The 17506-nt window shown below is 36.1% G+C and overlaps 1 protein-coding gene across 1 annotated transcript in view; it reads right to left on the bottom strand.

Annotated features, from left to right (window-relative positions):
* The window catches only part of Smg1 (SMG1 nonsense mediated mRNA decay associated PI3K related kinase), a 105646-nt gene that overhangs the window by 50005 nt on the left and 38135 nt on the right, over positions 1 to 17506 (bottom strand). Inside the window, exons 7-22 of the mRNA XM_050143150.1 lie at positions 15782 to 15907; positions 15318 to 15390; positions 13982 to 14079; positions 12157 to 12330; positions 9832 to 10056; positions 9049 to 9150; positions 8113 to 8382; positions 5564 to 5694; positions 5295 to 5456; positions 4536 to 4654; positions 4045 to 4132; positions 3854 to 3955; positions 2206 to 2346; positions 1505 to 1704; positions 924 to 1120; positions 531 to 779 (exon numbers count right to left, since the gene is read on the bottom strand). Of these exons, the coding sequence (XP_049999107.1) occupies positions 531 to 779; positions 924 to 1120; positions 1505 to 1704; positions 2206 to 2346; positions 3854 to 3955; positions 4045 to 4132; positions 4536 to 4654; positions 5295 to 5456; positions 5564 to 5694; positions 8113 to 8382; positions 9049 to 9150; positions 9832 to 10056; positions 12157 to 12330; positions 13982 to 14079; positions 15318 to 15390; positions 15782 to 15907 (2457 nt within the window). The remainder of the gene's footprint in view (positions 1 to 530; positions 780 to 923; positions 1121 to 1504; positions 1705 to 2205; positions 2347 to 3853; positions 3956 to 4044; positions 4133 to 4535; positions 4655 to 5294; positions 5457 to 5563; positions 5695 to 8112; positions 8383 to 9048; positions 9151 to 9831; positions 10057 to 12156; positions 12331 to 13981; positions 14080 to 15317; positions 15391 to 15781; positions 15908 to 17506) is intronic.

The raw sequence follows: 17506 nt of genomic DNA, 5'->3' as shown, positions 1-17506 counted from the left end.
GACACCACTGAAAAATTTCTACTGAACTTATAAACTACTGGCCACAACTTACATATATTTAACAATTTCTTTCACGCTATTTAGCTTAATTAACTTAAAAAACATTTATTAAGAAATGAGTATTCTGTTGTTTTAGATTCCATTTATTTATTCTGAACCTAATTAAATTAAGAACTTGACACCACTGAAAAATTTCTACTGAACTTATAAACTACTGGCCACAACTTACATATATTTAACAATTTCTTTCACGCTATTTAGCTTAATTAACTTAAAAAACATTTATTAAGAAATGAGTATTCTGTTGTTTTAGATTCCATTTTTTTATTCTGAACCTAATTAAATTAAGAACTTCCCAAAACAATCTAAGAATGTGATCCACATACAAATTATTCTTACAATTATTCCTAAAGTCCCAGTCTTTAAGAATAAAAAGTTCATATTTTTAACATTTTCTATGTAAAAAACATAAATGACTGGGGGAATCATTAGTTTTATAAGATATTGGATGAAGAGCCTTGAGAAAGAACTGAAGTTAACTTATCTGTAGACTGAATTTCATCAGAGATCAAACCCAAATTTCTACAGCTAAAATGTATTCCCAATGACCTTACCTGAGTTAGACTATTTGCTTTCATTTCAGTCAGTAAGTCAAAGCCATGTCTCACTGTCACAGCAGGCTGACCTGCCAACAACCCTACCCTCATGATGGAGAGGCGGATCCGAGTAAGCCAGTCTTGACAAGTCTGTCGATTGGTATAGAAAAAAGTCCTAATGACCTTTAAAAAAAAAAAGGGAAAGAAGAACTAAACTGGTTCAAGTTATTGTGAAGATACCTTGAATACATATAAACTAAATACACATGGTTACTGTTTCACAATGACTCTGTTACAAAGCACCACTATAATTCTATGGACACCAACCTTGGGGGGTGATGTTAACGCATTTGCACATCCCTCATAGGCATTATACATTAATTTCTCCAGGTTCTCCAGATACTGAAGCAGAAGAACAAGTCTAAGCTGATTGCTTCCATGGCCTTCGTCATTATCTGCAGTGGTCCACTGACTAACATCCTGGTCAGGGTTTAGTGTGTGGGCTGCAAGACTTCTAATGATACCTAAAAACAAAGGCAGCAACACTATGAATCAGAAAATTCTTAATAAATCAATTTACAAATTATCCTGTTTATATACGCATCAATTTAAAATAAAACAAAAACCAAAGATTAAATATCTTTCATTTTGGGGGGAAAATGTTTGTTCCATATAACCTAAGCTTTTGAACAAAAACAGACATACACATGGCAATACAATTACTTAATAAAACCTTCTCTTAAAGTCATATCTAGAACTAATTTAGTGAACAGTACAGGAAAAAAAAAAAAAAAAAAAAAAACATCTGAACCCTACCAATTATAAAGCCAGGATTTCTGAAGTTAAAAGACCTAGAAATTTATCTACATCACAAAGTTTGAAGAATGCCAAATTAAATTACTGGTTACCTTCAATTGTCTGGAACGTGTCCTGAGCTCTGCCCAGTGGGGTTCGCAACTTTGAAAGAACAGTGAACTGCGCAGCTTCCCAAATAGCCCACTGCCAAAGGACAGCATCTGTCTTTAGAAGATTGCGGGGAATTGTAGATTGGTCACGCTTATCCAGCCTCTGGCAGCTATAGAACAATCTTTCTAACCAATTGTCCTTCCTGGGAAAAGTAGTTTCATATGTAACAGACAATGACAACTTCATCTTAATAATCAAAACAAGTACAAGGGGAATGGGAATAGGTACCAATTTTTCATACCAAAAGAAGCCACTACACTTTAAGAACAGGCTGGAGTGTAATGAAACTGAATTACTGGCTACATTGCTCATAACTATTTGGCCTTCAGGTTACATTTCATTCACTACAACCGAACATCTTAACAGTAACATCTCCAACCCTCCCTCCAAAGCATTCATGGCAATCAGATCAATCAACTGTCAATCACATTTCACCAGAGAAAGTCACAGCCCATTTCTGTTCCCACAAACGCTACCTTCAAAGCAGTATCTATCTCCAAAGCTGAAAAAATTATATGAGCCACCAAACAATGTTACCTTCCAATGGGGCCCATTGGATCAATGTTTTCTCAAATGTGGATGTAATCATCACAAGAGTCTTATCAGTACTGCTCTCTAATGAAATCATCAGAGCCTTACTTACCCTGTTCGGTGAGAGTTCCCATACAAAATGAAACTGATGACATCAGAAAAGTCCTGAGGGTGGAACGTGTTACTTGGTGCTTTACTCATGTGGCTTCTCAATGCTAGAGAAATTTCCTGAATCTCTGTGTGGTTGTTATTGCTGTTAACAAAAAAGTCATCGTCATGAAAGATATTTTAGAAGGAAGGTTAGCAGATTCTATAAATGGAGTACTGGAACTTCATTGGAAGCAAAAATAAAACCAAGGCTTAAAAATGGATAGAGGATGCCAGGAGTGGTTGTCCATGCCTTTACTCACAGTATTAAGGAAGCAGAAGCAGGCAGATCCCTGAATAAAAGGCCAGCTTGGTCTACCTAGCAAATTCTAGATATGCCTATGGTTATATAATGAGAACCTACCTTTAAAAATAAAAAAAACTGGGTGTTAGTGCTAAATGCCTTTAATTCCAGCACTCAAAAGGCATGATTTACTGAGTAGGTTCTAAAACCAGGGCTACAAAGAAAAATCTTGTATCAAAAACCAAAACCAAAACAAAACAAAAATAAGAGTGTGAGTGTATAATTTCACAATTTTAGAATATTAAAGGTTCCCAAATTGTTAATGCAGAAGGCTGGAGAGATGGTTCAATGTTAAGAGTACTCAGTGCTCTTGTTGCTCTTCCAGATGACCTGAGTTCAATTCCCAGCACCCACACAGGTGACTCACCTACAGGGGACAGACACACTCACAAACAAACACAAAAAGTAAAAATAAAATCTTAAAAAATACTGTTAGCGTATACCTGTAATTCCAGGATTTGGGAGGCAGGAAGATCCTGAGTTCAAGACCAATTTGGGACTATTGTGCACTACAACATGAGACCTTGCCAATAATAACAACAATCATAATGATGATGATGATGTTAAAATGAAAAAGGGAAAAGAGAGAGGGTACGTACTGGGGATGTAGTTCAGTCAGTGGAATGCTTGTCCAGCACAAAGCCCTAGGTTTGCTCACAGACAGAATAAACTGAACACAGTGATGCACACCTACAATCCCAGCACTTTGGAGGAAGGCCAGAGAATCTAGAGTTTAGGATTTTCCTTGGCTGTATAAAAAGTTGGAGGCTAGCTTGGGATAAGTGAAACCCTATCTCAAAAACAAAACAAATTCTCCAAAATCAACTTAATCAAAAGTCATAAAAGTTTATTCAACATCTCAGCAGGCACCCGGCATACACATGGTGATACAGAGAGAAACATACACACAGGCAAAACACTCAGACACTAAAGAAAATAAATCCTTTAATAAACATCTAACTCTCTTGAATTTGAGAACAGCCTGGTATACAGAGCAAGTTCCAGGACAGCCAAAGCTACACAGAGAAACTCTCCCTTAAAGAAACAAAACAAAACAATTTAATTACTAAGTAATGGATTTGGGGTACTACATGAATTATTCTACCCTAATTATTATAAGATGACAAAGATTACAAAAAAAAAAGAGTTTTCTGCTTCTAGGTCTCCAAAAATTTCCTCTGACATGTCATTGATCACTAAGAAGTATCATGCAATATGTTAAATTAATGCACTAAATATGATGATTGATCTTTTACTATGGTAGACAATTACAAAGCAGTAAAAACATAGCAAGCCAAAACAGTTATACCTTAGTACAACATCTAAAGGAATTGACTTCAGTAGCTTTCCAAAGGCCTGTCGAATACGAGTTCCACTATGGACAAGCTGAACACGGCAGACATCAACACACCTATGAAAAATAACAGATAAAGCAGGTGTGGTAGCATTCCCATGCCATTATAGCCAGAGCCAAAGATTCAGTCTCTATCTAGTCCATACCTCTGCAGCAGATCATCTGGCAAGGAAGAAGACAGAGCATGGAGACTGCTGCATGCTTGCAAACAGATATTCACATCTTCAACAAGAGCTATTATTAAAAAGGAAAAGTAACTTTCAGTTTGTACCCCTTAAAAGTACATTTCAGTCAACATAACATTCTGAACCCATCCATTCTTCATTTACTCACTCATCAAACAAGATGCACCTAGTATGGATTATACCCTACTCTTGCCTGGAAACCTCACTGGTACAAACACCTAGGAAATTAATATTCAACAAAATTCAAGTTCATGGAATAAAGTTAAGGTTGAAAATTTGACAATTCAATTATTTTTCAAATAGAATAAAAATTAATCAAGACTACTATATATGGAATTAAAATAGGAACTACTCACTTCATGGCAGAAGAGTGCTGCTGTAACTACCTTCTCCCATTAACCAATATTACCTTTTAAAGGGTAAACAAAATGAAAACATAGTAAGTCTCTTACTGTTGGCTAAAAGGCCTTTGGAAAATTTATGAAAAGATGGAAGGGAAAATAAAGGTGCATATGTTTCAGACTTCTTCATTAACACAGCCACTTCCAAAGCCCATGTCATTAATAATTTCCTGAAACATAAAATAAACAGTTGGCTTTACATTTAAAAAAAAAAAAACTTTCTTCTACCAGTTTTCATTTTATTTTTCAAACAACACAAGTAAAAATAGAAAGAAAGAAAGAAAGAAAGAAAGAAAGAAAGAAAGAAAGAAAGGAAGGAAGGAAGGAAGGAAGGAAGGAAGGAAGGAAGGAAGGAAGGAAGGAAGAAAAGGTGGAGCTGGAGAATCTGCAATGGCTGAGTGCCTAGTACCCTTGCTGAGGACTGATGTTCAGTTTCCAACACCCACATCAGCCAGCTCACAACAATCTGTTACTCCCCCACCAGGGAAATCTAATACCACAAGCCTCCAAGAGTGCTGCCCTCACAGAGATACACAAAAATATACATATTTAAAAGTAAAATAAACCTACAAATAAAAGGCTAAGTCTAGAGAAATTTGTTTCTGCATCATGGTATTCTGTTTCTGAAAAGCAGCATGATGCCACTAGAAAATGGCCCCAAAGTAGAGCCCAGCAGGGTACATAAATTCAAGTAACAGAATCCAATCAGGTGCTTCACAATGAAGCTGCAATCTAAATTTCTTAGCCTCAAATCACAAAGAATTAATAAACTTAGGAACTCAGTATTATTTTAAAAAATTATTTATGTACCTGGTGTCCTGGTTAAGATTTTCTTTCTTTAGCAATATTCCCAAAAGATTTAATATAATTGAGAAATGTTTCTTTGTGGCTGTAGTTACAGTACTAATCACAGCACCATCAAACAAGGAAGGAGATGAAGAGCTAAGACTACTGGATATGAAGTGATCATGCCTGAAAGACAAAGTGGAGAGCATCTTTTCAGCTGTTATTAAATGAAGACAACAAACTGAAGAAACATTTCTTGTTTTTTTCCTTCTGAGGACCTGTGAGCACAGTACCTGGTACAATGGGAATACAGGGTGTACAACACTGCATACTGAATTGCAGGGAAGTGAACAGCTAGGTCACTATGCACAATCATCAGATTCTTACTCAGCAGTGCAAACACAGTTGGAGACAGTGCCCACATCTGCCAAGGTAAAAACAGACAAAGTATATTTATGGCTCCCCCGAGACACACACAAGCATACACAAGCAATCTACCTTTGGAATCAAGGGTGCTTAGACACTTAAAATCTAAAGCAACGGTCTAAAACTTGGAAATTATCTAGTACACAAAGCTGAGGTCTTCAGCTAACATTCCCTCAAGTTAGGCTGACTGGCATCATCATAAGCCATTCAAAACAAGGAGTAGCTGGCTGCCTCTGATATAACTTTCTTTACAAAGTGAGAACATAATAAAGTATAGCCCAATCAAGCTATTTAAAACAAAAGCAACTAAACAGATGTACAACTAAATCTGGGGCAAATGGCCAGTTTGCTGATGCTTGTCTAGTTTAAGCAAAGTCCTTGATACACTACTCTTTGTACTCTTTGATACAAAGCCTACATTTGCTCAACTTTTAGCATATTACAAATGGCAAGGTATCTTGTTCAATAACAAAGCCAGCAATCCTGCCTCTCTAAGCCTTTTCCACCTATTCCTTTTCCTCTAAGACACAATGCTCCATCTAACTACCTGCCTCATACATCGCTTTTTCAGAATGCCAAATCACTGATCGTAAACCTTATCCAATCTACAGGATTGGATAATACAGGACATGAATTTCTCAAAAATAAAACTTAGGTGTATTAAGAAGAGAGTTTCCCACAAGCTTCATATGTAAGGAGTAAGTATCATAGAGGAAGGGGCATCTATGGGACAGCATGGATACGCTGAGCATACAAGCAAAGAAAGTAAGCATGAACATCGAGTCTTAGAAAACATTATCATTTAATACAGAGCATTCCTCTCTCCTTAAATTATTGTTTCTGTATGGTTCAATAGAAAGAATATATAAACTAGTACAATAATTATAAAATCAAAAGGATATAGCCAGATTTATTAGTACAAGTCTATAATTCCAATACTTGAGAGGCAAAGGCAGAAGTGTGGGTAGACAAGACAGAGCTAACTCAAAAAAAAGGAGGGGGGTGTTAGTGATGCCACTTCAAATTTATTATTACACCATTTGATTTTTTGTGATACTGGAATTGAATCCAAACACTCTGTCACTTAGTTACATACCCAATCCTCTCCCTCCCCACACCCAGTATGCTTCTGTATATATTTATTAATATATAATTATGTTTATATTTAATATTAATTTTAATTAATAAATTAAATGTTAATATTTATTAATTAATATATAATTGATGTTTTCCTTAAGACATTTTCATTCATGTACATAATGTATTTTGGTCACATCTGCACCTATCCAATTGCCCTATGATCCCATGCATTCCCACTAAACACTTTCTTAAACTCTCTACTTCAACTGTGTGTCTGTTTAAGATCCAACAAATTTATTAGTATTGTTTGTAGGAACATGAGCACCTAATCTGAGGATACACACACACACAAAAGTCTTTCTCCCCATCACTAACTATTAATTTTATAATAAGAATTCCTAAAAGGGATAAAGAACTTTTCATTTTTTGACAGAGTCTCACTGTGTGGACTAATACCTAACTGCAGGCTGGTCTAGAACTGGCAGTTCTTCTATCTCCAATCTCTAGGTGCTCAGACTATAAGCATGTACTACCACATCTGGCTGAAAAATTTTTTCCCATTTAGTTTTTATTATTATTTTTATGATGATGGTGGTGGTGGTGTGTGTATGTGTACACACATGCTAGATTTCAAGTTACAAGCTATTTGAGCAGCCTGACAAGAGTTCCAGGTCCTCTTTTGAAGTTGGGGGGAAAAAAAGTGCTATTTCTTCTTCCAGAAAAAGACAAAGAAAAAAAATGTGAGTCTGAGCTGAGAAGCTGGCTCAGTGGGTAAAGCACTTGCCATGCAAGCACAAGGACATGAGTTCAAACTACCAACACCCACATAAAGTAGGCACAAATCTGTAATCCCAGCCCTCAAGAGACAAACAGAAACCTGGAACTCACTGGACTAACTAGCTGAATGAATTAGTGATGCACAAATTCAATGAAAGACCATATCTCCAAAAATAAGATGGGAAGCAATTAAAGAAAGTACTAAATGTTGAACTCTATCCCCAACCCACAAATAAAATATGAGGTTATGAATGGACATGGTGATACATGCCTATAACCTCAGCACCTAAAGTTAATCTGGCCTATATAAAATCTATTACAAAAAAAGAAGAGAAACAAAAAGAAAACAAGATAGCAAAGGGTGAAGAGGGCTTAACTATGGATAGTCTTTATGGTTAGGAGTGGTGGCATATTCCAATAATCCCAGTCAGTACTCAGAAGGCTAAAGCAAAAACACAATGAGTTCAAGGCCAACCTATGCCACACAGTAGATCCCCGCCTCAAAACCAGAAATAACGCTAAATGCATAAATAACAAATCTTTACAATTAAAGACTCACCCCAATTAATGAGTTTTTGGCATTTCCAATTGTTGTCAGGGCACTGAGATCAAATATAACTACAAAGTTGGCATTGTCAACATTGAACACATGATTCTGAAAAGCCTCGTGTTTAATCTCAGAACAGGCGTCAGGGAGCTGGAGACTGTGTAGCAGATTGTTTAGTGCACAAGTCATTTCTCCCAAAATTAATTTATAGGCAGTCTCCAGAACAGGAATATTCTTCAAGCTGAGCACTGCTTGATAAACAGCATGGGCCACAGCAACAACCTAAAAAAGAAAATTTCAGTAAAGTGGTTAAAAATCACTCTATATAGCATGCTAGGGAGATCACCATGCAAGATTTAGATACTCACAGTCCGTTAACACCCAAAAGGTTCATTTTACAAGACCAACCTTAGGGAACATATATATTGGTGAGCTTTTTACAAAGCTCTATGGATTTATTATAAAGAATGCTCTAAAAGCTGCTAATGTGAAACTTCACAAGAAGCACTGCAGGATATTTTGTTGTTGTTGCTGTATTTTTAAATCAATACCAACACATATACAACAGCAGTTTAAGCTTGATTCCCCCCCCCCATCTAGCTAAGTCTACAGTCAATTCGGAGCATCTGCTGATTAATAACTAGTAATGTATTTTTAATACATGTAATACTTCTGAATTTATAATTTTAGAAATAAATCTGCCTATTTGCCTTTATGAAAATTTACCAAAATTGAGTTAATAAAAGTAAATTATGGATACTTTTAAAAAGTTATGAGGTACCTCACAATCAAGAAGGTGCTAGTATGATAACAAGTATTAACCTAAAGCATTCACTGTAATTCCTTTATATTTAATATCAAGCATCATTTCATACTGACATAGTCCAGTAAGTAAACCCCACTTTTCAATGTCAGAAGTAATTCGCTTGTTATCCATATATTACTTACCTCCTTTTCTTTATGGTATCGTAAAAATAGCAGTTTAGATGATGGTATAAAAAGCTTTTCTACAAACGATGATGGTAGTTTTGTATTTATCTGCTCAACAATCTAAAAGAACAAAATTTTAAAATAAGCTTACTTAGCTTACAAAAAGGCAAGGAAGAACCTTAAATGCACATTACAAAGTGAAAAAAATGTCAATATAAAAGGATTACATAGTTGGGAATTCTTTTAAAAAAAGGCAAAACAATGAGGACAGTAAAAGGACCAGGAGTTCTTTAAAATACTAAAATTGGATAAACTGCCAGGAGGAGGCAATCAACAACCTACACAAACCAGACAGGACATGCATTTCTAACTACAGGAGCTAAGTATTAAGTATAAAAATTCACTATTTCATTATATTTTAAAGGGAGCAGTTATGTACAGTTAATATATTAAGGGAAAAAAGAAATTTAAAAAGAATCATACAAGTTTTTTCTAAGAAATAAAATTTTAGCAGGTTTTTGAAAGTAGTCAAGTACCTTCTCCCATACAAGTGATTCTCCAGTAATCAACACAGGGTCAGAGAATGAAGAGTAAAGTGAGCTCAAACACTAAAGGCAATTTGATATTAGAAAAAAAAAAAAGCATACTGGACTAGAAAACTAAGAGTTATCAATGGGATCTTAAAAAGATAAAAGCAGAGCCTTTCTTAAAAGACATGAAGCAAAATTCTTTAGATTCTTCCACATCAACTTAAAGACCTACATAAACAACGATTTAAAACAAAAGGAGTAATTCACATACCAATGTGAGCAAATTCAAGACTGAGATGATATAATCGGTACCACAAGTCTGGCAATTCTCCAGTTGATCTAATCCATATGTAATGACCATGTCACAATGTATAGTCATGCTAGGATCCAAGCTGCCGAGCAAAACACCAACACACTCATTAGCAGCTGTCAACACAGCCTCAGAAAAAAACACTTGGTTTGCAGCCGTCACGCATCTCATTACTCTGTATAGAACCTGCAAATGGGGAAAACAAGCACCTTTTTAAACACAAGCTTCTCTACACCACTATTTGCTATTTAATGCAGCTTCAACTCAAAATTATCTGTCTAGTTAACAGTCTTATTGTTTGGGGGATTGTTTTCCCCCTGTTTGAAATGGGGGAAAGGTTAACCCAGATTGGTTTACAGATGTGCACCTCCACATAGTTCACAGTTGGTTCTCTAATTCTTGGTAGCCAATACTATATACTTTAGTGTATATAAATACTTTAATACTATATACAAAAAGATTTTGGCTAAAAAGTATTCCAAATTACTGTCTTGACAAGAAATGGAATTTGCCCCCTTTGAGTTCACTTATACTCTTCCTCTATTCCTAGAAATTATCAAATGGCTAAAGCTTAGTGTCTTATGATACACACCACAAGTTAGTACACTTAGGAATGTCCTGCTCACATTTGCTTAAACACAGATCTTTGATTTTGTTGTTGTTGTTAATTTGGTTGTTTTGTTTTTTGGAGTTTTGTGTGTGTGTGTTTGTTTGTTCTATTTTGGTTTTTCAAGTCAGGATTTCTTTGTAAAACAGTTCTGGCTGTCCTAGGAACTCACTTTGTAGGCCAGGATGGTCTCAAACTCAGATATCTGCCTGCTTCCTTCTTCCGAGCACTGGAATTAAAGGCACCACTCAGCTAGATCTTGGATTTTTAATAATCTTTTCAAAATAAATACTAAAGTTGCTTTAAGCTAATATTAAAAGTTTGTGTATCAATAACCATTGTAGCCAGACATTCTACCACTGAGTCCTGGAAGTTGTTTCTCAACATAAGAATTCCTGGTGTGCACAATTCTATTAAGAATCATAAAAGCCAAATAATTTCCAACATACACACACACACAGAGAGAAATCATTAAAGTTGTAACAATATTTACTTAATAAATTTCAAATAAGACCTTTTTTAAAAAATGGAAAAGTTCAAGCCAAAAACTGTCACAAATCTTTATCAATAATACCCAGTGGATTGTCTTTAAGATCTGTATGTAAGTTTCATTAATGCTATTCACAAAAACCAAAATTAAAGGCCTTCATAACATATTTAAAATATAACTATTCTGGAAAAGCTTACGCTCCTTTCTTTTTGTTTTTTATTTGAGTTAACTGTCTCTACTTCACTCTTCAAGCAGAAACTTTTTAAGCAATAAAAAGACAGAAATTAAGCCATTTTGAAGATTTCAATTATCAACACAGGCTTAGATATATATATCTGATACTTCTACTCTAATACACATGAACCTTACCAAGAATCACACAGTACTTTATTCACCTAGCAATGTGTCTATAAAGTTATGCCCCTAAAAAGCCAGCACTGTACCTGAGCAGTAGCACACTTCAGTAGTGAAGACTGTCTTTCCTCCTCACTCCAGAGCAAGGCTCAAGGATCATTTCTCTCTGCTAAACTACGTCATGCAATGACCACTCAAGTGCAGGAATTTGGTCATTTCTCATACCTGGCTTCAGGCTGATATTTTAAAATAGTAATTTTTTTACATCAAAGGCTGACTCCTGAGTTTCATGTTGTCATGCTCAAAAAAAAACGACCAGTTTTTGTTTTTATTGCAGTAGCATTCAGGGTTTTCATGCAAGGCAAAGGCTCTACTACAAACTTTACAATCAACCCAAGACAGTAACTGCTGATGCTTTGTAGTCTATTATTCTTATTGTGTTGAAAACTAAGACTCAATTTTTAAAAAAAAAAAAAATAATAATTATATATTGAAAATAGTAAGTGTAAGTTGAGTAAAAAGTTCAGTGCTTTATGAGGTGCAGATGAGAATAGAGTCTATGCAAGGCACTGGGTCCAACCTCCGGTACCAAAGAAAATAAAAATACATGGATCTGTGAAGGAACTCCTTAGAGAAATGTCAAGGGTGTGTAAAAATTTAGAATAGCCCTTTCTAAGTGGGGTGAGAATGTGAGGATGGTGGTTGATAAGCAGTCTTCCTACTTTTCTGAGTAAGAAAGTAACCAGACACAAACACATTTACAAAAATGGTTAATATAGTTTACTGGGTACAGGAGGCCCTCATAATACAACCTGGTTTTTAAAAAGACACTTACATCTGTGACATATGCCTCAGTAATCGGTGGACCCCGAATTGGGCTGAAGCGCTCCCCAATGCTCCTCACCACAGTACTGAACACTCGGAGAAGTGCTGCCAGCTTTGGCAATGACACTGATGGAGGAGGAACATCTTCATCCACTGACTCCCCAGAGGCCACATGGCTGAGGTCCTAGACATAAATATACAACATTCTTATTGAAATAGTAGTACACTGAAGGATTTGTTTTGGCTTTATTGCTGTAAGCTAGTAACCAGCAATCAAGACCAAGCCCTAGCACATACTAGGCAAGGGGTCTGTAGTGAGCTACATTCTAGTCCCTATTTCTTATAATCTGCCCCTCCCCATTCCCCAACACTTTATTTTCAGATAGAGTCTACTATGTTGACAAGGCTTCTGGGCTCCATCGATCCTCATATCTCACTCAGCCTCTGGAGTAGCAGAGACTTATCCAATAAGTCTCCCAATTCTTAAAGTTGCTTAACATTAGCAGTTTTCTTTTCCCCTCCTCCTTTTAAAATAGGGTCTCACTAAGTAGCCCTGCTGGTCTGGAACTCAGTATATAGACCAGGATGGTCTCCAACACACAGATTGCCTAACTCTGCCTCGCAGATCCTGGAGTTAAAGGTGTGTTCAACCACACATAGCCCTAGAAAAGATTACCATTAAGAGAAATTTTAGCCTAAAAGAGGAAACATAGGACTCCATATACCTAAAGTTCTCTATCTAAACCATTCCACACAAACCCAGGTAATTATGGAAATGATCTACATCAACACAGTAGGTGTTAAAACAAAACACTCTTATGCATATATAATATACTGTTGCCTAAGTACAAAATGCACAACATTTTGGCATTCCAGAATTTGTTTTCTACTAAAAAATAATTCCATATAATTTCTGACCAAAAAATTAATAATATATTAATAGTTTGCACTCCAAAGGAAAGGGGTTAGAAATTTGAAGACCTACTATACAGACTTAAAAGTTAATTGAAAGTTTAAGCTATACCAAAAGAGAATTAAGATTGGGTATTAGAACTAACATATTTCTATACATAATTAAGTACCCCCCCAAAAAAGGAGAAAGAGAAGTAGTATTAAAATGCCTAAAGGAAGTGTCCTACCTATGGAAATGGGTAGTTTTTGAAAGATTAATCTTTATGGGGAAGCCTGTATTCTACACGTTACGGGGGGCAAAAGAAAAATGTGGAAATATAATAGTCTATTCTTTCTTCCTGAAGAAAGCAAACAAATATATCAGTGATGAAAGTGGTAGAATAATGAACAAACTCTTACTGCCTCATAGTAGCAAAGAACTAAAACAAACTCAGTGTGTGGGCCAGCCAAACAAGAACCATGGTACAAAAGACATGTAGACAAAAGAGCTGCAGCAGTGAGGCCAGGAGCAAGGGCAAAGGCTGCATGCACGAAGCACCTTCAAAGTCAACACATTCATACATAGCTGCACCAATGGAGCAAAGCGAATGCTTGTCCTCCACAGCATATGAGAGCCTCTGGCTACGCAAGGGCAGCATCTTTAGGGGTGTTTTTCATTTCTAAACTGCATTTATCTGCCCTTTGGCAACAACAACAGAAAGGAATTAATTATGAGATTTGCCTTCAAAAAAAAAACCTGCTATCAAAAACATTTAAACTTTGCATAATATCAGACATGTGTACACACATATATATATAATAAATTTAAAAAACAATCTCAATGATCTTATTAATTTCTGCTTAAATGTCAGTCTTAATTATTTTTAAAATGAATCTAATTCTGTTTATTATCTTTGAGAATAATTTGGCTTTCTACAGCTTACCTCAGCATATGCCTCCATATCTTCAAGGAATTGACCAAGAAGAGTAGTAGAAAATGCAAGGTCAGCTACCCAAAATGGCTCCAAACTCTGCAACCACCCTTGACATCACGGAAGAAATTTTGAAATCAAAATGGGGAAGGAAAAAAAAGGCATGGGAGGGATTACCAAAAGTAAAAATGAACCCTGCTTTCAAGCTATCTACTCTTAAAATATACCCTGTATCAAAAACATTAGAGTTGCCACTAAAAAGCATGCTGGTGATTAATCAACCCTCTTAATGTTATAAAAATTGACATTCTACAGAAATCAGTGTGTAAATCATGTATCTTTTTATATCTGATTTAATATCTATAATGTCACCATACCCACAAACACCACACACACACACACACACACACACACACACACACACACACACACACATTTTAAATGCCACCATGTACTATCAACCTAGCTTTCTATCCCAGGGCCATGACTAGTCACCAAGGATGTACATTTGGTTTCACAGCAGAAATGACAAGAAATGACACCATCCATTCTAACTGGCACACTGTTTCAAAAGTTAAGATTCAGAGAAGTAAAGAAACTCTATCATGTCAGTAAGCAAGTGTGTGGAAACGAACTGAATTATCATTTGTTCTCTATCACAGATGACGAACTTCCAATTATTTGTGGCTCATTTAATTAAAATGACCATAAAAGCAACAATAAAAACAACAAATGAGGGGCTGGAGAGATGGCTCAGTGGTTAATAGTCTAGCTGCTCTTCCAGAGGTCATGAGTTCGGTTCCCAGTGACCACGTGGTGGCTCACAGCCATCTGTGATGAGATCTGGCGCCCTCTTCTGGCATGTGGGCACACATGGAGGCAGAATGTTGTACACATAATAAATAAATAAATCTTTAAAAAAAAAAGAACAACAACAACAAATGAGGTCTGAAGAGATGGCTCAGCCGTTAAGAGCACTGATTGTTCTTCCAGAGGATCTGGGTTCAATTCCAGCACCCACATGGCAGTTCAAAATCGTCTGTAACTCCAGTTCCAGGGGACCCAACACCCATGGTAAACTATTAAGGCACATTTAAAAAAAAAAGCAGAATCTTCCATTCTAGGTTACAGACAACTTCAGATATAGTCTTTAAATTCTCATAGAGTGTAACACTATAATATGGATTTCTCCTAACCCACTATTTACTACATAATTTTGCTTTGTGAGAGCTACCCAATGATGCTCATTAATAAAAGCTAATTTATCTTCCTGAATCAACCCTTTTTGCTAGATCAGATCAACACTTCTTTGCACAGACTTACAGGATTGACACAAATTAGGACTTACCAGACACCTGCTGTGTGAGAGAGGGTTTCTGAGTATGATCTATGTGCCATCCAACTAATATATCAACTGTATCCTTGATGGAGACAAAAAGATGAGACCAGTCATTTTAAGGTTTCATCAGTGAGATCACATCACATTAAAAGACCCTAGCAAAAGCTGTTCAATCTACCTGATATGGGAGTTGGTGAGGCAGGAGAAAAAGAAACTATAGTCATAACACTAAAGAAATCTCTTCTATACAAGAGGTATTAATATCGGGGGGAAAATGGAGCTGTTACTTTTTATAAAATATTATCACCATTGTCATTATCACCACTGTTGTGATATTACTGCACCAATAAACCCCGTTCCTCCAAAACATCACTGATTATATCCAAAAAGTCAGAAGCTTCTTTCCTATCTGATGACCCACTTCCTCACAGAATCATACCACCATGAGAGAACGGTGGGAATAAGAAACTCACCCTAAAATTGGTGCTGAAAATATGAGGGTAGCATCGAGCCACCAAAAGAATGCATTTAACACATTTGCAAAGTAATTCTGGTGTGTCCACATTTTCAAGAATGGATTGTAGGCTGGTCATCACGAGCTGAAAAGCAAAATTACAACCCTAAACATTTGACAATGTAGGGAGAAAACAGTTTCACTTCACAACTGATTATGAGACCAAAGAAAATAAAATTTTTCAACAATGCATAAAATATAAAACTAGGAAGCACAAAATATTACCACACTATGTAAATATTTCATGTTCAATACTTTCAAAAGAAAAATTCTATTGCTTTAATTTTTTTAAAAGTGTTCATTCAATATATTAGGCTAAAAATCAATACTGCTCTCTATTTTATTATCTATTAAGACTTTTCCTTTCTGATCAATTAACTTTAGGGGTGAAAAACACCTGTGTCCATTATTCATAGTAACTCTGTGGCTGTGACTGAATTTAAAGTACAAAATTTAAAGTAACCAGACACGATGGCACATGCCTTTAATCCCAGCACTCAAGAGGCAGAGGAAAGTAGATCTCTGAGAGTTCAAGGCTAGTCTGGTCCACACAGAAAGCCAGCCAGAGATACATAATTCTATCCACCAGCACCCCCCAGAAAGGTAAGATGTACTTGGGAAACTGATTTTCTTAAGCATCTCAATTACTAAACAATTCATCGTGTAGGGTAAAGCTAGGAACCTTGGCACGGGGTCTATAGCCCCAACATTTGGGAGGCTGGGGAAAAATAGACAAAAAAAGCATGGGTTACAAACTAAGGTCTTTTCTTAAAACATCAAAGAATAAAAAGGAATTTTTTTCAGAGTAAATCTTAAGTAATTAATATGCTTTAAAGCAAAGTTTATTTTATTCATTTTGTTTTTATCAAAATGATCTCGGAGAGTTAATTAGAATGGGATTCCTACAGATGACATTCTGGCTTCTTTCCACTGAGTATATATAATGAAAGTAGACCTATCACGCAGCTGCTAAAAACCACTTTCCTCAAACAGAAAAGTCCTTTGTGTACGTACATACATGTATGTACGTACACAGGTGTGTAATAAAGGGTTATAATGCAGGGCTGCAGCTAAGAATACTCAATGTTCTTGAAGAGTACCTGGGTTCAACACCCACAGAAGAGCTCACAACTATCTGTAACTCGAGTTCCAAGGGATCTGATACCTTTTTATATCCTGTGCTGGCCCCACACAAGTAAACTGTTGCACATACAACACTCAGAAAACATAACATAATCTTCTTAAAAGGTAAAGCCAGAATTTTAAAGTCACCATTTTGTAGTAGCCAATGTTACAATCTGGACTCTTAGAAATCACTGAATGAAACATTACTAAAATATCAATACATCCAAAGATCAAGACATCAGACCCAGGCTGCTCATTTGAAAGGAAAAAGAAGCTTTATAGTAAAATCTGATGATCATTCCCTCAACCAGGGATCACTCTTCAAGTCCAACAGAGGGACAACCTGCTATCAGGTGCCTGTAATCAACCCATTATGCATTCCTGACTTTAAAAAAAAAAAAAAGTTTCAGCTGACTCTGAGGAAGGTTCAGCCATTAAAAAAGGGGGGGGGGGGACAAGGAAGAAAGCAGCATGTATAATAAAATAAGGAGTGGGTATGGAAAACTAATATTGTAAGAAAAATTTAAAAAGCCAAGGGCAATACTTGAATCTTTAAAGG

The sequence above is a fragment of the Alexandromys fortis genome, unplaced genomic scaffold, assembly GCF_014885135.2.
Source record: "Alexandromys fortis isolate MF-2015 unplaced genomic scaffold, M_Fortis_MF-2015_v1.1 scaffold_45, whole genome shotgun sequence".
Taxonomy (NCBI): Eukaryota; Metazoa; Chordata; class Mammalia; order Rodentia; family Cricetidae; genus Alexandromys; species Alexandromys fortis.
Note: the sequence above shows the minus strand (reverse complement) of the source record. Positions and strands in the feature narration are given on the sequence as shown.